The sequence below is a fragment of the Mobula hypostoma genome, chromosome 2 (assembly GCF_963921235.1).
Source record: "Mobula hypostoma chromosome 2, sMobHyp1.1, whole genome shotgun sequence".
Taxonomy (NCBI): Eukaryota; Metazoa; Chordata; class Chondrichthyes; order Myliobatiformes; family Myliobatidae; genus Mobula; species Mobula hypostoma.
The window spans coordinates 18,372,576-18,398,734 of record NC_086098.1 but is presented as its reverse complement, the minus strand read 5'-3'; the positions used below and the strand labels follow the sequence as shown (position 1 = coordinate 18,398,734).

The following is a 26,159-nucleotide window of genomic DNA, read 5'->3' as shown; positions in this document are numbered from 1 at the left end:
CAATGCCTTGGAACCAGACAAAAATCATTATTTTTCTTCATTTCTGCACTGTATCATCTTCAAGTTCATATTCAAGTTTAATTATCATTCAACTATACATGAATACAGCCAAATGAAATAGCAATCGTCCGGGACCATGGTTCAAAACAGTACAGTCATACACAGTACAAAGCATATATAAGATAGCAGTAAAACATGCAGTCATACAAAAATATAGATAGCTCAGGTCAGTGATTGACATATCCTATATATTGATGATGCATGAGTGTTATTTGCAAGGACAAGCAGTTCTCAGTAATATGCAGATGAACGGACGCACACGCAGAATCCACCTTTCATTCCACTGACCTTGTCCTGTTGAGTACGGATTTATAACTGTGTTTCTCTCGCTCATCTTCGATATACAGTGCCCTCATTATTTTGTCTTCTGCTGTTTTTAAACCTAGCCTACAGAAGAAGGTAGAGAAGTGCCTGGAAGATGGAGTTCGGCTTCCCATGCTGGACATGAAGCAACTCCAGACTGAGAATGACTACCTCAGGAAAAAGTGTGAACATGCCAGCAAGGTTTGTCTTCTCCTCTTTTCTTCCTGTGAGATACCATTGTTGATGGAAACACTGTTCTGTGTTCAAACAACCCATTGGGCCACCTCATCCAATTATGTTCATGCAGGGTCCTGGTGCTGTGAAATATTGAGGAAAATTATCCAGTTCAAAAGCCCCAGATTTGTTTATGACCTATTTTTTTTATTAACGACCTGAGTGTGGGGGTAGAAGGGTGGGTTGGCAAGTTTGCAGACGACTCAAAGTTTGGTGGTGTTGTGGATGGTGTAGAGGATTGTCAAAGATTGCAGAGAGACATTGATAGGATGCAGAAGTGGGCTGAGAAGTGGCAGATGGAGTTCAACCCTGAGAAGTGTGAGGTGGTACACTTTGGAAGGACAAACTCCAAGGCAGAGTACAAAGTAAATGGCAGGATACTTGGTAGTGTAGAGGAGCAGAGGTTTCCGGGGGTACATGTCCACAGATCCCTGAAAGTTGCCTCACAGGTGGATAGGGTAGTTAAGAAAGCTTATGGGGTGTGAGCTTTCATAAGTTGAGGGATAGAGTTTAAGGGTCACGAGGTAATGATGCAGCTCTATAAAACTCTAGTTAGGCCACACTTGGAGTACTGTGTTCAGTTCTGGTCACTTCAGTATAGGAAGGATATGGAAACATTGGAAAGGGTAGAGAGGAGATTTACCAGGATGCTGCCTGGTTTAGAGAGTATGCATTATGATCAGAGATTAAGGGAGCTAGGGCTTTACTCTTCGGAGAGAAGGAGGATGAGAGGAGACATGATAGAGGTGTACAAGATGATAAGAGGAATAGATAGAGTGGATAGGCAGTGCCTCTTCCCCAGGGCACCACGCTCAATACAAGAGGACATGGCTTTAAGGTAAGGGGTGGGAAATTCAAGGGGGATATTAGAGGAAGGTTTTTTACTCAGAGAGTGGTTGGTGCGTGGAATGCATTGCCTGAGTCAGTGGTGGAGGCAGATACACTAGTGAAATTTAAGAGGCTACTAGACAGGTATATGGAGGAATTTAAGGTGGGGGCTTATATGGGAGGCAGGGTTTGGGGGTCGGCACAACATTGTGGGCCAAAGGGCCTGTACTGTACTGTGCTGTACTATTCTATGACAGCTGCCAAATATTCTACTTTTGATCACTTTAATACAGCCTTTTAGGAGATGGAGTTTGAGTTTTCCACATGCTCTCTGAAGCATACTTCTTAATGGTTGATTTGGGAGGACCGAGCAGTAGTTTTCCATTTGTTCTCCACCACAATGTGACTTGTGTGCCTTGTTCTCATCTTATGTCCTGTTATTTGATGAATGCTCTTATTTATGCCTCTGATGCTCACTTACATCCTTTATTTCTGTAATGGGAACCTTTCTGGCCTTGGTATGTATGTTTAGGAGATAGGGAAGTGCAGGGGCCATGATCCAGGTGTAGGTTGATGGGACTAGGCAGATTAGTAGTATGATGCAGACTGCATGGGTTGAAGGGCTAGTTTCTGTGCTGTAGCATTCTGTGACTCCATCTTTTCCAACTGCATTTCTTAGCTCCAATCCCAAGTTGGTTTAAAGGCTGATCCACTTAGCAAGGAAAGCTGCAGATACCAGCCATGTCTGCAGATCAGAGAGTGAGATGGAGAGAGAGCTCAGAGGGAAGCTTTATTGGGGATAACAGGGGAAGGCTGGTGGATAGATCAAAAGATCCAATATAAGTGGATTTGTAGAAAGTTTCAGGAAGGATCAGTTCATATAGACCCTTTAGCTAGTGCTTTCAGCCATGTTTTAATATGAAAAAGTGAACCAAATTATTTGAAGACCAGCTTTCTGTAATGGTCAGGATGTCCCAGTTACTCTTCTTTTATGGCCAAGTACAGTTGTGATGGCTTGAAGCTTTTTCTCTGGTACTAGCATGCTGGGTCCTGCCAACTTTGAAAATTGTGGATGTTCTCGGAATCTCTTGCTACTCTTCAATGCTTGCTTCAGTAATATCTTCTCCAAATTTATTCTTGGAGTCCAATCATAATTTTGGTGCATGCACCCCATTCTTTCCTAGGTTGCTGTATCCTTCTGATGTCCTGGTGATCAGAATATCATTTAGTACTGCAGAGGGCAGTCTAACCATGGTTTTGTATAGATATAGTAAAACTTTTATTGCATCCCAATACTTTTAATTTAAAGACCAACATTTTATTTTATTTCCTGCAACTTTCTATTCTATATTTGCATGACTTACTTGCATGGTTCCTCAAGTCTCAGTGGACCTTTACTACTGCTTTTTTTTCCACCTGAGGAAATACTCTGTTCTTTTTTTTGAAAAAATCCACAAGATGAATAAATCACAAAGATGGGAAAGTCTGCAAATGCTGGAAATTCAAAGCAGCGCTCACAAAATGCGGGAGGAACTCCACAGGTCAGGCAGCATCTATGGAAATGAATAGTCGACATTTCAGATCAAGACCCTTCTTCTGGACTGAGAAGGAAGGGGGAGGATGCCAGAATAAAAAGGTGGGGAAAGGGGAGGAGTGCTAACTGGAACGTGATAGGTGAAGCCAGGAAGGGTCTGCTGTCCTCCGACTCTTTGACCATGTACTCACAAGAATGGCTACCCCACATCTTCTCCAGCCCTTGACCTTTCCCACCCACTTGGCTTCACACCTTCCAGCTAGCCTACTTCCCCCTCCCTCCACCTTTTTATTCTCAGTCCTGAAGAAGGGTCTCAGTCCAAAACTTTGAGTGTCTGTTCATTTCTGTATATGCTGCATGACCTGTTGCCTTCCTCCAGCAATGTATGTGTTGCTTTGAATGAATGATATTTGCTTTATTGAAATCCCAAAGTCACAGTTTTCTCTGTTTGTATTGGTTGCAGGCAGAGATTGATAGATTCTTGATTAGTCAGAGCAAAAAGGGATACAGGACAAAGGCAGGAGACTGGGGTTGAGAGGGGAAATAGATCTGCCATGGTGAAATGATGTAGCAGACTCAATGGCTTAAATAGCCTAATTCGCTCCTGTATCTTCTGGTATTATAGTTTTCTGTTCTTGTCGGCTAACCTTTCTGTTATCAGCAAATTTAGTTTTACAACTCTCTGCACCAGACTCTCTAAACCATTTATAAATGGAATAAGTAGTTGAGGTCCCTTACTTGTTAAAAAGGACCTCAATGTGGCATCTGAACATCTGGCACCTTCACTCACGACATGCTGGAGGAACCCAGCAGGTTGGGCAGCATCCGTGGAAACCATGAGTCGACGTTTCGGGCCAGAACCCTTCGTCAGGACATCTGGCACCTTGTCTCTGGTTCTTGTCACATGGACAGAAAACTTGAATCAATTTCAAGATCTCTCGTAACTGGCTCAAGAGGAACCTCAGAATCAGGTCTATTATCACCGGCATGTGATGTGAAATTTGTTAACTTAGCAGCAGCAGTTCAATGCAATACATAATCTAGGAGGGAGGGAGGGAGACAGAGAGAGGGAGAGAGAGATAATACATAAGATAAAACATAATAAATAAACAAGTAAATCAATTACATATATTGAATAGATTATTTAAAAAAGTGCAGAAACAGAAATACTATATGTTAAAAAAAGTGATGTAGTGTCCAAAGCTTCAAAGTCAATTTAGGAATCGGATGGCAGAGGGGACGAAGCTGTTCCTGAATCACTGAGTGTGTGCCTTCAGGCTTCTGTATCTCCTACCTAATGGTAACAGTGAGAAAACTGCATGTCCTGGGAGATGGAGGTCTTTCATAACGGACACGGCTTCCTGGGTACTTTGTAGGCTAGTGCTCAAAATGGAACTGACTAGATTTACAACCTACTGCAGCTTCTTTCGGTCCTGTGCTGTATCCCCTCCATACCAGACAGTGATGCAGCCTGTCAGAATGCTCTCCACAGTGCAACTATAGAAATTTTTGAGTGTATTTGTTAAAATGCCAAATCTCTTCAAACTCCTAATAAAGTATAGCCACTGTCTTGCCTTCTTTATGACTACATCAATATGCTGGGACCAGGTTAGATCCTCAGAGATCTTGACACCCAGGAACTTGAAGCTGCTCACTCTCTCCACTTCTGATCCCTCTATGAGGATTGGTATGTGTTCCTTCATCTTACTGACTTATCAAATATCTTTTAGAAATCTTAACAACAACATCCTTAGAAATTCCACTAACGAGAAAATACGCAGATATGTACTGGAAATCAAAGTAATACACACAAAATGCTGGAGGAATTCAGCAGCCAGGCAGCATCTATAGAAAACAGTCAACGTTTCGGGCTGAAACCCTGATTCCACTGTCCATTACCTTTTTTTTTCCCCCAAAATATTCATTCTTCATTGTGAATTGCTCTTTACGAACCTATCTGTGGCCTCGTGAAAATTTAAGGCAATTAGTCAGTCTAATCAATTTATAGACTTCAGCTGTAGTTTCTTGAAAATAGATGTTTCAGTAATTGCACCTGTTACTTTCTCTCAGCCAGTCTGAAAGAAATGCTCCTGATTTGATGAAGTGCTCTCAGGGGATCTTCACTCACCTCCTTTAAAATCCTGGAATGGAAATAGAAACATAGAAACATAGAAAATAGGTGCAGGAGTAGGCCATTCGGCCCTTCGAGCCTGCACCGCCATTTATTATGATCATGGCTGATCATCCAACTCAGAACCCCGCCCCAGCCTTCCCTCCATACCCCCTGACCCCTGTAGCCACAAGGGCCATATCTAACTCCCTCTTAAACATAGCCAATGAACTGGCCTCAACAGTTTCCTGTGGCAGAGAATTCCACAGATTCACCACTCTCTGTGTGAAGAAGTTTTTCCTCATCTCGGTCCTAAAAGGCTTCCCCTCTATCCTCAAACTGTGACCCCTCGTTCTTGTTTTTGGTGCTTTAGTGCCATTATATTCATTATCACTATTATTTTGGTTATGGTACTCCTTTTCAGCCACCAGGTTTATCAAATCATTGGAAAATTGGTCCACAAAACTTAAATATGTGAGATAGAAATGGGGATGGGCTCATTTATCAAGGTAATTAAACGATAAGCTTACATGAAATGTAGAGTTGACGATACTTGTTAAAATAAAAGTGAGAGGTTTTTTTAAAAATAGATTGGAATTGGGTTTCATATTTTTAAATTTATGGCTGGAAATCTCTCTCTCTCACCATTCATCATCAGATCCCTTCTATTCCTTTATCATTTTCATCTGTATATGCCCAGCTTGTTTCTCTTTTTTGTCCTTATTTCAATTAATCTCTTCCCCGCTCTCTTCACTCCTTCCCTTCCCCTTGTCTTCACTCATCTCTGTTCCCCATGTCTCGCCCCTCGCTGCCCCTCCCACTCCCTCTCTCTTTCCTCCCTCCCTCTATGCCTCCTCCAAGTTCTAAGGGAACCTTGCTTTGTCCTGATCTTCCCATTTTTCGCTGCCTTTTTCTTCCACTTCTCCTCACCACACCATTTAAAATTGCTCAAGTATACAGGAAGTAACAGTACAGTGGAATGCTTGAGATCCGTTTCTCTGAAAAGAATTTTGTGTTTTTGTAAACATGTCTGCTTCTTTGACATACCTAGTTGTAGAAGCAAAGAGAGAAGTGTCGCTAATGGTAAAAATGCCATATTGGTAACGGGCGACATAATCATCACAGAATGAACAAGGCTTGTCAGCCTGGAGTCAATGTACTGTTGCAAAACTCCTTTGAATTTCTTTTCTTTGTCTACAGGTGATTGACAATCAAGAACAGCAAATAGAAAAGTGCAACCTGGAGAAAAAGGTAATTAAGCATTTTGGAAAGTGAGCAGGCCTTTGTTAAGAAACTAATAGTTATTAACAAAAATGACCACAGGGGATTAAGGCCATGATCTCCATGTCAGCACCATATACAACTGGTGCTACTGGTGCAGATAAGTCTCTCTGTGTACCTGTAAGGAACTCTGAGTGTAAGCAGACCCCTTTTCACCAGACGACTTGGGCAAAGTGACCAGAGGTCTCAGTCTCATAGAACATAGAATAGTACAGCACAGTACCGGCCCTTCAGCCCACAATGTTGTGCCGACCCTCAAACCCTGCCTCCCATATAAGCCCCCACCTTAGATTCCTCCATATACCTGTCTAGTAGTCTCTTAAACTTCACTAGTGTATCTGCCTCCACCATTGACTCAGGCAGTGCATTCCACGATTTTCAAAAGGCTTTTGACAAGGTCCCACACAGGAGATTAGTGTGCACACTCAAAGCACACGGTATTGGGGGTAAGGTATCGATGTGGATAGAGAATTGGTTGGCAGACAGGAAGCAAAGAGTGGGAATAAACGGGAGCTTTTCAGAATGGCAGGCAGTGACTAGTGGGGTACCGCAAGGCTCAGTGCTGGGACCCCAGTTGTTTACAATATATATTAATGACTTAGACAAGGGAATTAAATGCAGCATCTCCAAGTTTGCGGATGGCACGAAGCTGGACAGCAGTGTTAGCTGTGAGGAGGATGCAAGGTGACTTGGATAGGTTAGGTGAGTGGGCAAATTCATGGCAGATGCAATTTAATGTGGATAAATGTGAGGTTATCCACTTTGGTAGCAAGAACAGGAAAACAGATTATTATCTGAATGGTGGCTGATTAGGAAAAGGGGAGGTGCAACAAGACCTGGGTGTCATTATACACCAGTCATTGAAAGTGGGCATGCAGGTACTGCAGGCGGTGAAAAAGGCGAATGGTATGCTGGCATTCATAGCAAGAGGATTCGAGTACAGGAGCAGGGAGGTACTACTGCAGTTGTACAAGGCCTTGGTGAGACCACACCTGGAGTATTGTGTGCAGTTTTGGTCCCCTAATCTGAGGAAAGACATTCTTGCCATTGAGGGAGTACAAAGAAAGTTCACCAGATTGATTCCTGGGATGGCAGGACTTTCATATGATGAAAGACTGGATCGACTAGGCTTGTACTCGCTGGAATTTAGAAGATTGACGGGGGATCTGATTGAAACGTATAAAATCCTAAAGGGATTGGACAGGCTGGATGCAGGAAGATTGTTCCCGATGTTGGGGAAGTCCAGAACGAGGGGTCACAGTTTGAGGATAGAGGGGAAGCCTTTTAGGACTAAGATGAGGAAAAACTTCGTCACACAGAGAGTGGTGAATCTGTGGAATTCTCTGCCACAGGAAACAGTTGAGGCCAGTTCATTGGCTATATTTAAGAGGGAGTTAGATATGACCCTTGTGGCTAAAGGGATCAGGGGGTATGGAGAGAAGGCAGATACAGGGTTCTGAGTTGGATGATCAGCCATGATCATACTGAATGGCGGTGCAGGCTTGAAGGGCCGAAAGGCCTACTCCTGCACCTATTTTCTATGTTTCTATGTTTGTATGAAAGATTTATATTTGTCTGATAATTTTTGCCAAGTCTTCACAAAATTGCCTGTTGAATTTATAAACACAAAGCATAATTTATGGCTTCTGATAAATACACGGGGGAGGGAGGACATTAGTTGCTTGATCAGGGAGTGGACTTCCCAATACTGATTGTCTATGATGGTTATATTAGAGCATCAAGGGCAATGGGGGAGGGGGGGAATGCAGAGATGAAGTGATAAAAATAGAGGAGGATAGCTGTAGGATGGAACAAAAGGGTAGGACAAAGTCTTGCATAGACTTCCTTTCACCAGGTATATGCATGTTTTCGTCACCAAGCCCAATGGAGCAGGTCAGGTTAATTCTTTCTAAATTGTGTAGGAAGACACCCCTCCTGTCTCAGGGAAATGCGCAGCCATGGACCTTGTATGCAGAAATTAGTTCAATAAAAATTCAAAACTCGTATTATGTTCCATTTGATGTGACTGAGCTCTTTCAGATGGTTAGGACATCAATAAACATGAAACACTGGCAATATTTTTGATACGTGCGACTTGTGCTGTAAGTACAGATGAGAGTTAGCAATTATTAGTAATTAAATTATTCAGCTTAGAACAGAAAACCTGGTCCTTGTGAATAAATTTTGAGACCACTATAGTACCTCAATAATAAAATCCTTCAGAATGCCTATGAAAGAAGTCTAGTTTGTTGTGGTAATGCTAATTTGCCAGATGTTCACCAACTGCTGTAATACATTTTGAAGGCTTTAGAGGAAAGGTTGGCACAAGAAAAGTTTGCCTCACAGATGTTTCGGAAGGAACTGGGAGAGACACAGAGGAACCTGCAGCTGTTGAAAGACCTCATGGAAGATGTAAGTGAATCTTTTGGATTGTCTGTGGTTGATATGGGGTCTAATTGTACATCTCAATCAAAGACAAATGAATGGAAGTGACATTTTTAATCTTAAGATAAAGCTAATTCTTATAGCAAATATAGATGTTTATTGTTCTTAATTTCTAAGGGGTGGGCCTATTCTAATAAACATGACAGTTAAATTGGGAAGCTGCATGATTTGGAACTACTTTGCTGAAGCAATCACCAAACCTAGCACAGCTACTATTGATTAGAACACTACAATACACACACAGGTCCTTCAGCCTATCTAGTCTGTACCAAACTAGGCAAAGAAGGCAAATGCAATGTTGGCAACTATTTCAAGGGGAATAGAATACAAAAGCAAGGAGATAATACTGAGCCTTTATAAGACACTAGTCAGGCCGCACAACTTAATAACCCTAACCCATGTGTCTCTTTTGGACTTGGAGAACTCCTTACGGACTGCAGTGGGAATTGAGTCCCTAGCACAGTAAAGTGTTGTACAAACCACAATCCTACAGTACCATCCTTAAATTTACCACAGGTATCACCATCTTAATTAGGTGAAGTCATGAAACTGCTTGAGCTCTGGACCGCAAAGCACTCCAGCGTGTGGTGAAAACTGCCCGGCGGATTATCGGCACCCAATTGCCCACCATTGAGAGCATCTACCATAAACGCTGCCTGGGCAGGGCGAAAAGCATTATCAAGGATGCATCTCACCCTAACCATGGACTTTTTGCTCTCCTCCCACCCAGCAGGCGCTACAGGAGCCTCCATTCCCGCACCAGCAGACACAGGAAGAGTTTCTTCCCTGAGGCTGTGACCCTGCTGAACCTCACATCACAGCACTAAGCAGTATTGCATCCTTGCCAGCCATGGTTATACTATTTTACCATTTGAGCATTTCTTCGTTTTTGGAATACACATGTCCTGCACCTTCCTCATTTTTCCCAGAAACTCACACCATTGCTGCTCTGCTGACATCCCTGCCAACAGTTCCTTCCAATTTACTTTGGCCAACTCCTCTCTCATACCACTGTAATTTCCCTTACTCCACTGAAATACTGTTACATCAGACTTTAGTTGCAAACACAATATCAAAGACAAGGCACTGGCTATATCCAGTGAAATCTGGCCCAATATTTTTGTGGCTGTTTAAAAGGAACTTGGACAAATACGTTGCAGAAAATGATGGGCCTCGTCTCTGCAGACTGTGCGTTCCAAATCTTAATGTGTTTGGTGCTCAAAGTTGGTTAGAGACTTTCAAAACTATAACATGACCATTTTTGGTAGCACTTTTGGCAAGTCATTCAAATATCAAGATACAAACACGAGAGATTCCACAGATGCTGGAAACCCAGAGTAAAGCACATAAGACACTGGAGGAAATCAGCAGGTCAGGCAGCATCTATAGAAAGGAATAAATAGTTGATGTTTTGGGCTGAGACCCTCCATCAGGACTGGAAAGGGTAGGGGATAAGGTGGGTAGGGGAGGGGAGGGAGTACAAGCCAGGATAAGGTGGGTAGGGGAGGGGAGGGAGTACAAGCTAGAAGGTGATAAGTGAAACCAGGCAAGAGGGTAGGAGGGTGGGGTGGGAGGGGGAAGCAGGATGAAGTGGGAAGCTCGGCGATGTTAGGCGAAAGATGTAACATACAATGCACTATCATTTCCAAGTCACAGCTTAAAAGATCAGATCATTAATATTAGGACTCAATAATATGTATTCTAAGAGGCAATTACTGTTAATATATTCTTGACATGGAATTTTTTGCTTCAGCAGTAAATAGGTAACACTGGTCTTTATTGTGGAGGAATCCTGGCTGCTGATAAATTACTCACTGTAAAGACAGCATTGAACCAGCTGCGATTTTATAATACTATCATCACAATTATTGTAAAGATAGATTTATTCTGCTGCTTCTTTTTTAATAATGCCACAAACAACAATTTTGTTTGGGTGAGGACAGCATTGAGCAAAGTTGAGCAATCTATGTTCACAGCTCTGTGAAACGTGAGCAAAGGGGCTGGAGATAGTCACCCAAAAAGTTACGTTAAATTTGGCAAAGTATAAGGAAGTGCTTCAGCAACACACACACAGTATGCTGGAGGAACTCAGCAGGTCAGGCAGCATCTATGGAAATTAAAGGACAGTCAAGGTTTCAGGCCATGAATCTTCTTCAGGATTCCTCGATAGTTTTGTGCATGTCTCCTGCCAGCAATACTTGTTTTGCCCTGGAAACCTATACTCAGTCGTGCACACAGTGCCATTTTTATCCATTACCACAGGGGTGTCAGAGGAGTGCAGATGGGATTCAGGAGCAGCGGAGAGCATTTGCTGTGACAGTGAAAGAAATTTGAAGAGATGAGGGTTAGGCAGCTTTGGAAAGAAAGTGAGACATCAGGGAACGAGTCCAGGGAATGATTAGGCTGGAAATAATTGTTAAAAATAACCCACCTGGTAGTGGAACAGGTGCACTAGTCCTCTTTAAATAGTCTGGTTCAGTGTGAGTGGCTGCACCATTTTTGGGCCTGATGATATCATTTGACACTCACAACATGCTGGAGGAACTCAGCAGGTTGGGTAGCATCCATGGAAACGATGAGTTGATGTTTCGAGCCGGAACCCTTCGTCAGGACTGAAGGGGGAAGGGGCAGAGGCCCAATAAAGAAGGTGGGGGGAGGGTGGGAAAGAGAAGGCTGGTAGGTGCCAGGTGAAAGATCAAGGGGTGGGGGAGGGGATAGGCAGGAAAGGTGAAGAAGGAATAGGGGAAAGCACAATAATTAGTGGAAGGAGGCGGTACCATGAGGGAGATAGCAGGCAGCTGGGGGAGGGGGCAGAGTGAAACAGGGATGGGGTCTGTTCTTTTCCACGGATGCTGCCCGACCTGCTGAGTTCCTCCAGCGTGTTGTGAGTGTTGCTTTGACCTCAGCATCTGCAGATTATTTTGTGTTTATGACATCATTTGACGACTGCCAACTTTTGTAAGTGCAATTTTTTAATGCGTTAACCAAAATAATTAACAGATCAGGATATATAGATTTATTTTTGCAAGCAGCAGGGAGACCATAAGACAAAGGAGCAGAATTAGGGCATTCAGCCCATTGAGACTTGTCCACCATTCAATAATAGTTGATTTTTTTCACAACCACATTCTGCTGGTTTCTCCCAGTAACCCTTAACTCTGTTACAAATCAATAATCTCTTCAAATGCACCAAATTACTTGACCTTCAACGGGCCTCTATGGCAGTGAATTCCATAGACTCACAATCTTCTTGTTGAAGGTTCGTTCTCATCTCAGTTCTAAAGGGATGTCTCCTTATTGTGAGGCTGCTCTCTCTCCCTATTGGAAACATCCTCTCCAAGACCATTCTACCAAAACCTTTCAGTATTCAGTAGGTTTCAATGTGATCCCTGCTTCATCCTTCTGAATTTCACCAAGTACATGCCCAGAGCCATCAAACTCTCCTTATATATTAAACCTTTCATTCCTGGGATGATTCTCGTGAACCTCCTCTGAAACCTTTTCTTCCTTAGCTATGGAATGCAAAGTCGCTGACTATATTTCAAATGCAGTCTGATCAACACCTTATGAAGTCTCAGCTGTACTTTCTTGCAATGAAAGGCAAATGCAATGCTAGCATTCAGTTTGAGAATTGAAATTCATCCCAAAATGAATGTTCCTATTATATTTGCCTTCTTTACTACTGACTCAACCTGCAAGTTAACCTATAGGGAACAAGGACTCCCAAGTCCCTCTATACTAATGCAATCACAAGGAAGCTAGGGTATCAACTATATTTCATGAGGAGTTTGAGGAGATTTGGTATGTCACCAGAGAGACTGGCAAAGTTCTGCAGGTGTACTGTGGAGGGTATTCTGGTTGCATCACTACCTGGTATAATACACAGGATTATATAGAACGGCACATTCACAAGATCACAAGACAAAAGGAGCGGAAGTAGGCCATTCAGCCCAGAGTCTGCTCCGCCACTCCACCATGAGCCAAACTATTATCCCATCTAGTTCCAATTTCTGGCTTTTCCCCCATATCCCTTGATACCCTGATTAATTAAATACCTATCAATCTCCTCCTTAAACACCCTCAATGATCGGGCCTCCACAGCTGTACGTGGCAACGAATTCCATGGATCCACGACCCTCTAGCTAAAAAAAATTCTCATCTCTGTTTTAAATGGGTACCCTCTAATTCTAAGACTGTGGCCTCTTGCCCTGGACTCACCCACCAAGGGAAACAGCTTTTCCACATCTACTCTGTCCATTTTTATGAGGCTGCCATTTTTCCCACTCATGATTTTCTTTTTTCTTGGACTATATTTTTCCTGTACTTTCCTTATTTCTTGTAGGAATTTCATACAATTCTGCTCTACTGTCCCTCCATCTAGCTTACGTTTCCAATCAACTTGGCCCAGTTCCACAGTCATTCCACTGTAATTTCCTTTGTTCCACTGAAATATGGGTACACTTGATACCAGCTTCTCCTTTTCAAATTTGAAACTGAACTCAAATCATATTATGATCATTACTTCCAAGGGGTTCCATTACCTCCAGCTCCCTAATCGCCTCAGTTTCATTACACAGCACCTAGTCTAAAACAGTTGATCCTCTGATGGGCTTATGGACAAGTTGATCCAAAAAGCCATCCCGTGGGCATTCTATAAACTGCCTCTCATGTGATCCAGTACCTTCCTGACTTTCCAAATCCACTTTCATATTAAAATCCCCCATAATTATCTTGACGTTTTCCTTCTGACACGCTTTTTCTATTTCCAGCTGCAACTTGTAGTCCACATCCTGGCTGCTGTTTGGAGCCCAGTATATGACTGCTATTAGTGCCTTTTTACCCTTGCCATTTCTTAACTCGACCCATAAGGATTCTACCTCTTCTGATCCTATGTCCCTTCTTTCTAGTGATTTGATATCGTTGCTTACCATCAGGGCCACGCCACCCCCTTAACCTACCTTCCTATCTTTCCTATATACTGTGTATCCTTGGATATTCAGCTCCCAATCACATCCATCATTTAGCCATGACTCGGTGATGGCCACAATGTCATATCTTTTAACCTGTAGCTGTACAACAAGGTCATCCACTTTATTTCTAATGCTGCGTGCATTTAAGTACAGTACATTTAGATCAGTATCTATTACCAATTTTGCTATATTTCTATTGCACACCAAATTATCCTGTGTATTCACCTGCCTGTCCTCCTTGCCATCTTTGCTGCACAGTATCTTTGACTTATTTCTAGTTTCCTCTTCCTCGACCCTAACACTCTGGTTTCCTTCCCCCTGCCAACTTAATTTAAACCCTCCCTAACAGCTATGTTAAACAATCCCGCTAGGGTATTAGTACCCATTACAGGCACTTCATCACAGAATGTTGTACTGACCACATAACCTACTCTAGAAACTGCCTAGAATTTCCCTACCACGTAGCCCTCTACTTTTCTAAGTTCCATGTACCTATCTTAGAAGACCCCATTGTATTCGCCTCCACTACTGTCGCTTCCATGCACTCACCATTCTCTGTGTGAAAAACTTACCCCTGACATCCCCCTTGTACCTTCTTCCAAGCACCTTAAAACGATGCCCCCTCGTCTTAGCCATTTCAGCTCTGGGAAAAAGCCTCTGGCTATCCGCATGACCAAAGCCTCTCGTCATCCTATACTCCTCTATCAGGTCACCTCTCATCCTCCATCGCTCCAAGGAGAAAAGTCCAAGTTCACTCAACCTATTCTCCAATCCAGGCAACGTCCTTGTAAATCTCCTCTGCACTCTCTCAATAGTATCGACATCCTTCCTGTAGTGGGGTGACCAGAACTGATTGGATTGGAAGAACTGCAGAGGACTGCAGACTCACCAGGCCAATCTTGGGAGCATCCTTCCCCACCATCAAGGATATCTTCAAGAGGTGGTGTTTCAAGAAGCTGGCATCCATCATTAAAGGCCCTCAGCACCTGCCCCCCTTTTCACCAGTGAGGAGATACAGAGCCTGAAAACATTTATTTATTTGTTTATTTATTCCAGCCCTTCGAGCTGCACTGCCCGGCAATCCCCTGATTTAATCCTAGCTTAATCATGGAACAATTTACAATGACCTACTAACTCAGTGGTCCCCAACCACTGGGCTGCGGAGCGGTACCGGGCCGTGAGAAAACGATATGAGTCAGCTGCACCTTTCCTCATTCCCTGTCACGCACCGTTGAACTTGAACATAGGGTTGCCAGCTGTCCCATATTTGCCAGGAGATCCCGTATATTGGGCTAAATTGGTTTGTCCTGTATTTCCCCGGCTAAGGTAGAGCGTTCTGATGAAACCTTTCATGCCAAAACGGCGTGAAGTGAAGAAGCAATTACCATTGATTTATATGGGAAAATTTTTTGAGTGTTCCCAGACCCAAAAAATAACCTAACAAATCGTACCAAATAACACATAAAACTGAAAATAAATAACACCAACATATAGTAAAAGCAGGAATGATATGATAAATACACAGCCTATATAAAGTAGAAATAACGTATGTACAGTATAGTCGGGAAGATGAAGGCAAAACCGATGCGTGGGGGGAAAACAAAATCAGCACGTACGTGCATGCGCACATCACACATGCGCACACAGGTGCCCAATGGTCATGGTAGTCTTTCCTGGGGTAAAGTGTCCCAGGATTTGACTGCTACTTTTGTCCCTTTATTTGGGAGTGAGAAAGTTGACAACCCTAACTGTAAAGGACAGGTTGAGGTGAGTTTAACCCTACTCGAGCACCCCGCTCCGGTCGGCTGGTCCGCAAGAATATTGTCAATATTAAACCGGCCCGCGGTGCTAAAAAGGTTGGGGACCCCTGTACTAACTTACCGACCAGTTTGTTTTTGAACTGTGGAAGGAAATCAGAGCACCGGAAGGAACCCACGCAGTCACGGGGAGAACGTACAAACTCCTTACAGGAAGTGGCGGGAATGGAACCCGGGTCCCCTGTCTTGTAAAGTGTTGTGCTAACCATTACTCTACCATGCCACCCTAATACGGGAGGGGGAAATGCGGCTTGATTTGCAGTTGTTGCTTTGCCGTTTGGCGTGTTCTGTGTTGTTCTATTGAACATGGCCGGCAAGCACTGTTGGTGCAGGAATGCGTGGCCACTCTTGTGGGCTGCCCCCATCACAACAATGTGTGTTGGTTACTAATGCAAGTGATGCATTTCACTGTACATTTTGATATACCCTCAATGTTTTAGGAATAGCTTCTTCCCCTCCAGCATCAGATTTCTGAATGGTCTATGAATGCTTCCTCGTTATTCCTCTCTTGCACTATGATTTAGTTTTTATTGTAACTTACAGTAATTTTTTTCTCTTGCCCTCTACTGCCACCACAAATTTCTCAACATCTGTCAGCAATAATATACCCAACTCTGAATTGTGAGTAAAACTTTAAACCGAGAATCTGCCTGCTGTCTTAAAAGGATGAACATTTTTAATCAATGCATCGCTGGCAGGTTAGAAATGGACAAAATATATTTACTTTGATGTAATTCTATGACATGCAAATTGAATCTATTTTCTTGCCTTTAAAGAATTCATCAAAGAACCAAAGGACAGCAGAAGAAAACTCAAATTTAGGGGAACGATCACAGGAAACCGAGCAGTACATGCCCTCTCCAGCTGAAGAGAGAAGAGACATCCAAATGGTGCTGAAGGAAATGTCTAATTGCCTGCGTGACCTGCAGGCACTGTGCAACATTCTTACTCAGAGAGCACAGGGAAAGGAGCCAAATCTTTCACTGTTACTTGGGATACAATGCAAGTATTCATTGAACATATTATTGATTTTCTATTGCTTTGTAGATATGGAAACAGAGAATAATTAGACTGGGGTGTATCAACACTATTGGATGCTTCATTCCTAGTTATTTTACAATAATGACAGCTTTCAGTGAATGACTATGCCCATTTCAAAAAGCACAAAACCTCAGGAATCCATGCCTTATGGATGCTAATGTAGCTGTAAGATACTTCTATAATCTTTTACCCCGAGCACCATTATGCTGTGCTGACTCCATATCTTTTGATTTTATGAATACCTGAAAAATCCAGCCATCTTTATCCCTCGGCCCTGAAAAACTGAACCCAGTAGGGCAAATTAAAAGGAGGATGGTAGGGGCATTGGGGGATATAGTCAGGTTAAGTGAATGGGTAAGGATAAGAGAAATGGAATATAAATATAAAACAAACATGAAGCGCTGTGGCAAAATAAGTAAAAGGTGGAGGGTTTTTAAATTGCAAGAGATTGAAAGGTGTTGGCTTTCAGATAATCCTGGATATCCTTGTTCATTGCCACAGGTGGCTGTGGAGGCCGAGTCATTGAGTATATTCAAAATGGAGGTTGATAGGTTCTCGATTATTCAGAGTGTCAAAGGTTACAGGGGGAAGGCAGGAGAACGGGGTTGAGAGAGATAATAAATCAGCCATGATGGAATGATGGAGCAGACCCAATGGGTAGAATGGTCTAATTTTTCTCTTATGGTCTTATAGTACTGGAATCACTCCTAAGTTAACAAACAATTTGGAAGCCAATCTCTACATTACAAAAGGATGTATACAAGGGTAAAGAGCTCTTACCCCAAGTATTACAGACCCTTGGTTGGATCACACTTGAAATATTGTGCATCGGTCTTGTCTCCTTATTCAAGGATGTATATCCTCGAGAATGGAGTGCAGTGATGACTCACAACTAGGGACCATCGTTATAAAGATATTACAGTGAAGACAGAGGACGCTTGACACCAGTCAGTGCAGCAAATAGGACAGCTGCATTTAAGGCCTGGTTGGACAATTGTGAGAGAAGGGAATAGAGGGTTAAATTAAGTTATTGATTCAAGGAAAGGACAGGAGGAGCTTTAAGTGCAACATAAACAGAGGCATGGATTACTCTACACTGTAGAAGTAGTTTCATTTCCTTTCTTCACCCATAGCTAAATTACTGAGATATATATCCTCTGTAGAATGATCTTCCTACCGTGAGTTTATATTATGTTTTCCTCCCACAGAGGCTGCTCAACATACTGAGTTCTTCCTGCTGATTTTCTGTTGCATCATATTACATTACGTTATATATACATACATGACAAACAACTGAATTTTAAATTTCACATGCCAAGATTAATCTCAAAAGGGGGGGGGGGAGCAGGGAGAAATAAAATTGTCCTTTCTAATAGGTTACAGTTACAGACCCCACAACTCACCTGTGTCGTAGGGGCATTGTACAGATGAGCGCTACACCAGTTGCCTCCATCTCTGGCATATGTGGGCAAGTGCCTGGGTTACAGCGAAGCTCCCTCTGGCCCACTCAGCAGCGTCGTCTGCCCACTTCCCTTCTCTGTCCCTTTTTTTCTCTTCCCCTGCCCTGTTCCCTGAAGAATGATCTTTGAGAGTCCACTTGATCTTGTTATGTGGCCATACCATCTCAGTTTCCTCTTCCTTACTGTGGACAGTAGATCTTCATACCGTCTCACGTGCTGGATGATTGTTCTTCGTACTTCATCGTTTGGGCCTTCTGAAGCATCTCATTTCTACTGCCTGGATCTTCTTTTGCAGTTCTGCTGTCCATGGGTTGCATGCATACTAGAAGATGAAGAGCATAAGTTCCTGCAGGAGCTTCAACCTGGATCAGAGAGTGATGTTATTGTCTCTCCAGATTGGTTTTAGTTTAACCAGCATTGCTGTTGTTTGGGCTGTCCTTCTAATAGGAAGTTGAATCTATTAAGACTATTTGGATTCCAAACACAAATGGAGAAGTTCAAGCAGTAGAGTATTGTCATGAAGAGAATGTTAGTTGAGCTTATTTCCCCTACTGGGGCATAGGCCACAAAGAGCAGCCCACCAGGGTCCTCTGTTCTGGGCTAGACTTTCAAGATGTCTCCAGGTGAGGCCATCTTCTGGGTGTTCCTGAGGTGTTCTTTGACCAGCCTTTCTTAGAAGTTTGATCAGCCCTGTAGCTCCCACAGACTTATGTCTACCACCACACAACTTCATATGTCTTCCAGGTGAAGACCCTTCCTCTCTCAGGAATGATGTCTTTAGAGCTTCTGTTGGTGTTTCTGTAGCACTGGATTTTCACTAGCCCTATGCCCAACATACCTTGAGATATAAGACCACAAGATATAGGAGTAGAAGTAGGCCATTTGGCCCATTGAGTCTGCTTCGCCATTCAATCATGGGCTGATCCAATTCGTCCAGTCATCCCCACTCCCCTGCTTTCACTCCATACCCTTTGATGCCCTGGCTAATCAAGAACCTACCTCTCTCTGCCTTAAATACATCCAATGACTTGGCCTCCACAGCCACTTATGGCCCTAAACTCCCTTACCATGGGAAATAACTTTGTCATATCTAATCTGTTCAGGCCCTTTAACATTCGTAATATTTCTATGAGATTTCCCCCCTCTCCCATTCTCCTGAACTCCAAGGAATACAGCCCAAGAGCTGCCAGACGTTCCTCATACGAACGTCTGAGGAACGTATCCTTTCCTTCTCGTGAATCTTCTCTGAACCCTCTCCAATGTCAGTATATCCTTTCTAAAATAAGAAGCCCAAAACTGCACACAATACTCCAAAAAAAACGCTGGTGAACGCAGCAGGCCAGGCAGCATCTATAGGTAGAGGTACAGTCGACGTTTCGGGCCAAGACCCTTGGTCAGGACTAACTGAAAGAAGAACTAGTAAGAGATTTGAAAGTGGGAGGAGGAGGGGGAGATCTGAAATGATAGGAGAAGACAGGAGAGGGAGGGATGCATCTAAGAGCTGGAAAGTTGATTGGCAAAAGGGATACGAGGCTGGAGAAGGGAGAGGATCATGGGATGGGAGGCCTAGGGAGAAAGAAAGGGTGGGGGAGTCCAGAGGATGGGCAAAGAGTTATAGTGAGAGGGACAGAGGGAGAGAAAAGAGAGAAAAAAGGGTTAAAGAATAAATAAATAAATGAGGGATGGGGTACAAAGGGGAGGTGGAGCATTAACGGAAGTTAGAGAAGTCAATGTTCATGCCATCAGGTTGGAGGCTACCCAGATGGAATATAAGGTGTTGTTCCTCCAACTTGAGTGTGGCTTCATCTTGACAGTAGAGGAGGCCGTGGATAGACATATTAGAATGGGAATGGGACGTGGAATTGAAATGTGTGGCCACTGGGAGATCCTGCTTTCTCTGGCGGACAGAGCCTGCTGTGTTCACCGGCATTTTTTGTGTGTGTTGCTTGAATTTCCAGCATCTGCAGATTTCCTCGTGTTCACAATACTCCAAGTGTGGACTCACGAGTGCCTTATAGCGCCTCAACATCAGATCCCTGCTCTCATATTCCGTACCTCTAGAAATGAAGGCCAACATTGTATTCGCCTTCTTCACCACCGACTCAACCTGGAGGTTAACTGTTAGGGTATCCTGCACAAGGACTCCCAAGTCTCTTTGCATCTCTGCATTTTGAATTCTCTCCCCACCTAAAAATAGTCTACTCATTTATTTCTTCCACCAAAGCGCTTTTGTAACTGGATTTTTGGACCGTCCTTGGTGGAGTTCATGAAGGGAATTAATGAGAAAAATTAATCAAGATTTCAATTTAAAAACAGATACAAACCTATCTGAATATATGTTAACAAATAAAATAAATATTCAGATAGTCACTATTTAGCACGAGTAGGAATATGATATGGGAAATTACTAAAATAACATACAAACAAGTAGAACCTCTCTTTGTGATGAATTTTTGTAGTAATTCAAGTTTTCTGTGCTTTTGTTTCACAGCTTTGCAGTGTTCAGGTGATGAAGAGAATAATCACAGTGATGAATTTCTTTCAAAGAAGCTAACTGATGTCTATCAATTACGGAATGATATTGATGAATTACGGACCATAATATCTGACCGATATGCTCAGGATATGGGTGACAACTGTATTACTCAGTGACAACAATTTTATCTTGTAAGCACTTTTATCCTGTGGACTTCCATTAAAAAGAGCCATAAAGCAACATTGCAACTAACGTCTGAATGAGCCAAGAAAGAAGCTTTGTTGAAAGATGGTGTTATGGAATGTATGAATATTTAACTCCCTGTTTTTAACCCCACACCCCAACTTAAAACTACTGAAGGTAAAACTGATTCCGACAAATCTAATTTAAATTAAAGTTATTTTATTTGATTAAGAGTGTATTTGAATCTAGCGATACAACTCAATATATTTGAGTTGGTTACGTGGCATTGTTAGGATTGGTGAATTTGACTTTAGATTTTAACTTTCAAGGTTTCAAGTGCCAAGCAGGCACAGAACACAACTGATCAGGAAGCTGTGAGTTAATCCCCATTTTTTTTCCGAAATGGAGTTAATCTGTAGAAGACTGAAGCTTTACAATTTACTAAGATAATGAGAACTGAAATAGAGCTTATGTGCAGCTCTTAGACTTGGTTATGATGTTCAATTTTGCTTCACCACGAATGATTAGCTGTTAATATTCAATGTCTACCTTGCACATTAGAGTACTGACTTAAAGTGCCAGAGATGTGCAGGTGCTTCTATAAATTAATACACATCCTACTTGAAAGGAGGGGTGTAACACTGGAAACATTGTTTTACTTAGGGTGTGGAAGATATCTATTTGAATAATTAACTTGTACAGTTGATGTGAAAACAGACTATGAATATAATCTGTTCATTGCTGGGGGAAAGTTATCTTCCAAGTCACAACTATACTTGGGTTTTACTAGATTGATTCCAAGTAAAAGTCCATCTCCACACTCTGCTTACTTTTACCAGTAAGATCACTAGCCTCAGAATTTCACTCACTTTTTCATAGAAGTGCTGAATAACAGGCTGAATGATGTCTGAAAACACACCAAGCTGGAATGGTCAAATCTTGGGGAGAGCAAGTTGTGGAGAGAATTAAACTATATATTAAAAAAATAGAAACAATTCACAGTTCATTGTGAATTACTATGTATATATAGTATTCTGTCTGCACTTGCTGCAGCCAGTAATTGACTGAAAAAAAATGTTGGAAGTAACAAAGATTATTTTCTAACTAATAAGGGTTTTAAACACAGAAATGGACACTGATTAGTTTAGGATTAGAATTAACACAAACACTGAAAATTACATCAGCCCTAAGGCAGACAAGGTTATCTGTAGCATCCTTTTAACCAGAAGCCAAAATTTACTACGATTGGACTCGTAGTGAGAAAGATCAAAGTTTTTCTTTTCCCATAATGGTTAAACACCAAAGAGTACAGACCTGTATTTGAAGTCATGTGGGAATGTAATTCGAGCTCTGCTACTTTAATTGGTTTAAAGACAAGTTTAATGTCGACATAGAAACAGATGTATTTCTATAAAAGACCAGCTCCAGATAGGTATATGCATAATGATCCAAAATTCCAAAGTACATTATTAAACTAACACTGAAATGTGTTCTGTTTTGTATAAAAGTGAAAAGTAGGAAAATATTTGCAAACTCTCAGTACTACTTTATATGAAATGAAAGGCAAGATTAGTAGATCAGGTTATCTACTTGTTTTGTAGGGTTATTCACTGAGCTTGGAGGCTTACGTTTCATCTCCAGGTGATATCAATGCGCAATTAAGTGTTTCTGCTGAGTGCTCACGTATATATTGGTCTGACGCGTTGTTCTGATTGGGTGCTGTCGCACTGGCCACTAGTCTCCACTAGACCCAGCAGAGACTAGTGGCCAGTGTGAGCGCACCCAATCAGAACGAGTTAGACCAATATAGACATGAGCACACGGCTGAAACAACACTCAACTGCGCACTGATGATGTCACCTCGATTGGTGACAAAACGTTTGCAACCGAAACTTCCAAGCTCAGCGAACAGCCCTACAAGCAAACTGCTTCATATAATGGAAGGACAGAGCATTAGTCATCGGTGCTTAATGGCATAAAGTATTCGAAAGAAAAGCACAGGGATAATGATTGGATTTTTTTTCTTCTTTTATGAGAAGGCGCAGGTGTCTAGTAAATTTCATCCCACAGATGAGAAAAATAGATCAGCATATTGGAGGGAAAAATGGTATTGCTTTTGGTGCATCAATAATCTGCAGCACTGTGTACCATTGCAAATGGAAATTGATTATGCCTGGAGCAAAAGAGTAAATAATTAATTGGTTCTTCCCATATCACCACTGCAATGCTTTTTTCATTTAGTACAGTAAATTGGATTTCTGGATTGTTTTCTTTTTAAACTCATAATTGGACAAAAAAATCACCCTAGAAAGAGATGACTTGCTCAGTAAAGTAAGCAGAGTGACGGTGATAAATATATTTCTTATTTTGAACAAAATTCTACCAAAGGATTTGTGGAATATAAATTATAAAAATGCTTTGGGTGTTCTAATTTTATAGCATAGAAAGCCATTGACATTTTCTGCTTTGGAATTCATACTGTGGCAAGCTAGAAGTATGTGAAATAACCAAAAACGCTGTTCCTGTGTAATGATAATGATACCTTTCTACTCATCTCTCCACATAGTACACGCAGGCACTTGATTATGAACTGAGGTAGAACATTTAAATATTTAGGAAAAATATTTCATTTTGACCTGGTATTGATTCCAATTCATTCCAATTTGTAGCTTAGCTTCTGTTCTCACAGAGGCCTCTTGTCCCATTGGTTACATAAGCTCCAGAAGTCATCTTTTTCTGCATCTGTTCTTCTTCTCAAAGTCGTCTTTCTGATCCCCTTTCCCAGAATTTCCACTGTATACCTGCACTCTTCTTAATGTTACCACATTATTATTCAGGCTAAAAGGTCAGAAAAACAAAACTCTTCACCCTTTCCTCTCTATTTTTTGTATCCTTGGAGTCTGTCAACATGCCCAGTTTTATTGGATTATACAATATGAGAAAGCTGTCATTCAGAAACAAGTATCTGATTTTTTTTTTTAAATCATTGACTGTGCCATATTGTATGACGTAGATGATCATGGTCTCATGATCATGAATGTTCTTGGCAGTGTCTTTTTGCAAGGCAGGTGACATCAGCCATTTTCTATACCCTGCAGAGTATTCTGCCTGGCGTCAGTGATCGCATAACCAGGATTTGAGATATGCACTGGATGCTCATACAACCAACCACCACCTGCTCCCATGGCTTCACGTGACCCTGATTTGGGGGTGGGGGGGGCCTCAGCAGGTGGGAAGAACCAAGGGTGACCTTCAGACAAGCAGAGGGAAGGAACGCCCCACACCTCCCCTAGTAGAGACGTATCTCCACCCAATCTCATCACTTCACTTAACATCCCTGCAGGAGCAATGAAGAGCACAAGTCTTTATTTCTTCCTTCCTTCTCTAGCTATCTCAATGGTCAATGGCAAGGATTCCTTTTTGCCCTGAATGTCAATTTAGATTCAGATTTATGTACATCGAAACTGCATCATTTCTGTTAGCAACCAACACACTTGAGGGGTGTGCTGGGGGCAGCCCACAAGTGCTGCCACACAGGCTGGAGCCTTCATTAGCATGCCCATAATGCTCGGCAGAACAACACAGAACATGACGTGCAACAAAACAACAACACTAGCAAAACAAGCCCTTCTCCTCCCACCCACCCACCCACCCACATACATTGACAGTACTCTGGCCCTTGTGGCTAAAGGGATCAGGGAGTATGGAGGGAAGGCTGGTACAGGGTTCTGAGTTGGATGATCAGCCATGATCATACTGAATGGCGGTGCAGGCTCGAAGGGCCGAATGGCCTACTCCTGCACCTATTTTCTATGTTTCTACTCCAACTCCAGGACTATCTCTGGGCCTCCAGCCTCCTTTAATTATAGATCCGGTTCGGGATGATCCATTTCAGTGCTTTTTATATTCAGTGACAACATCAAACCTAAAAAGTACACTGACCCACAAGGGCCAAAGTGTGTCCTGGTATAAAAGCTTTTGGGTCCTGGGAGGTAGTGACATAGAAATGTATCAATTTTTTTTAATAGTCAATTTTTCATAAGCCACCAATTAGTGTTAAACCATGGCACCTTGCTCAAATTCCCCCACAACTGTTCCATTGCCCAAGTTGATTTTTGTTGACCAATGTGAGAAAAAAAAATGTAATGGGGAGGGGACAAGGTAACGAATGATTTGCAATAGCACAATTGTGACATTCTAACATTAGCTCAGACCGTCACCCAGTTTCCTTGGTGCATTACACCCAGCTTACCTTCTGAATTTGGATTTCCTTCAACACATTCCTTGCCTTCTTTCTCAACTCATGAGGAACAGGTGTGAGCATCTAACCTCATTTGACACTACCAGCCCTTCTCACCTTGAGCTTGATGGTCTGCCCGTAAATTATTTACTAATGGGTGCCTCTAATGTTCATTATAAACAGTTCAAAAACCCAGCGACTCTTCTCACCTGTCTGTCACCTCCTCTGGGTTCCCTATTCCTTCCCTTTCTCCACTCCCCACTCTTAACAGATTCCTTTACCTACAGCCCTTTACCTTCCCCATCTACCTAGCTTCACCTATCACCTTCTAGCCATCCTCCTTTTCCCCCGATCTTTTTATTCTGCTGTCTTCCTCTTCTTTTCCAGTCCTGAAGAAGGGTTTCGGCCTGAAATGTTATTTGCATAGATGCTGCCTGTCATCCAGCATTTTGTGTGTCATGCTCAAGAGCCTCGTGTGTTGTGTGTACTACTGTGTAACTGGTTACACTTTCCGAACTTAAAATCTAATTCTAACCGTAAACTATGCACCTCATAACAAGGGAGTCATGGTGACTGATTGAAATAAGTACGATTTTTGACTCGTTTTTAATTTATAAGAAAGGGAAGAATTTCAGTCGAAGAGCCTTATACAAAGACATGGTATGATAATAGAAAATTGCTAACTAGCACTTTGAAAAAAGGATATATTTTGCTGTTTCTACTGTTTTTAAAACAAGTTTACAGCTGGGTATTTTAATGCCAAAGTTCTATTTATATTACACTTTGTAAATATAACAGCTATTTTTTCACGGTTTTTATATGTACAGAAATGCAATAAAGTTTTTTTATATAATGAAAATAAAGTTAGTTGCTCAAATGAATGTTGCTGTAATTTCATAAAATTTTAATTAACCAGATCCAATCTCATTATAAATTTATTTATTGAGATGAAGAGCAGATGAGGCCCTTCTGGCCCTTTGAGCCATGCCACCCCACAACCCCTCGATTTAATCCTCGGCTAATTACGTGACAATTTACAGTGACCAATTAACCTACCAGTCAGAACATCGCTGGACTGTGGGAGGAAACCAGAGCACCCAGAAGAAACCCACCCTGTCATGGGGAGAACGTACAATCTCCTTGCGGCAGGAATTGAACCTGGGTCGCCTGTACTGTA

The 26,159-nt window shown here is 42.2% G+C and overlaps 1 protein-coding gene across 4 annotated transcripts in view; it reads left to right on the top strand.

Moving 5' to 3' along the window:
• Positions 1 to 25,807, top strand: part of cep85l (centrosomal protein 85, like) — a 348,511-nt gene extending 322,704 nt beyond the window's left edge. For all 4 annotated transcript variants that reach the window (XM_063033776.1, XM_063033783.1, XM_063033765.1 and 1 more), the window contains 5 exons: positions 447 to 564; positions 6,270 to 6,320; positions 8,655 to 8,762; positions 16,359 to 16,584; positions 20,575 to 25,807. In XM_063033776.1, the coding sequence (XP_062889846.1) occupies positions 447 to 564; positions 6,270 to 6,320; positions 8,655 to 8,762; positions 16,359 to 16,584; positions 20,575 to 20,735 (664 nt within the window). In that variant the 3' untranslated portion in view covers positions 20,736 to 25,807. The remainder of the gene's footprint in view (positions 1 to 446; positions 565 to 6,269; positions 6,321 to 8,654; positions 8,763 to 16,358; positions 16,585 to 20,574) is intronic.
• Positions 25,808 to 26,159: the final 352 nt, after the last annotated feature.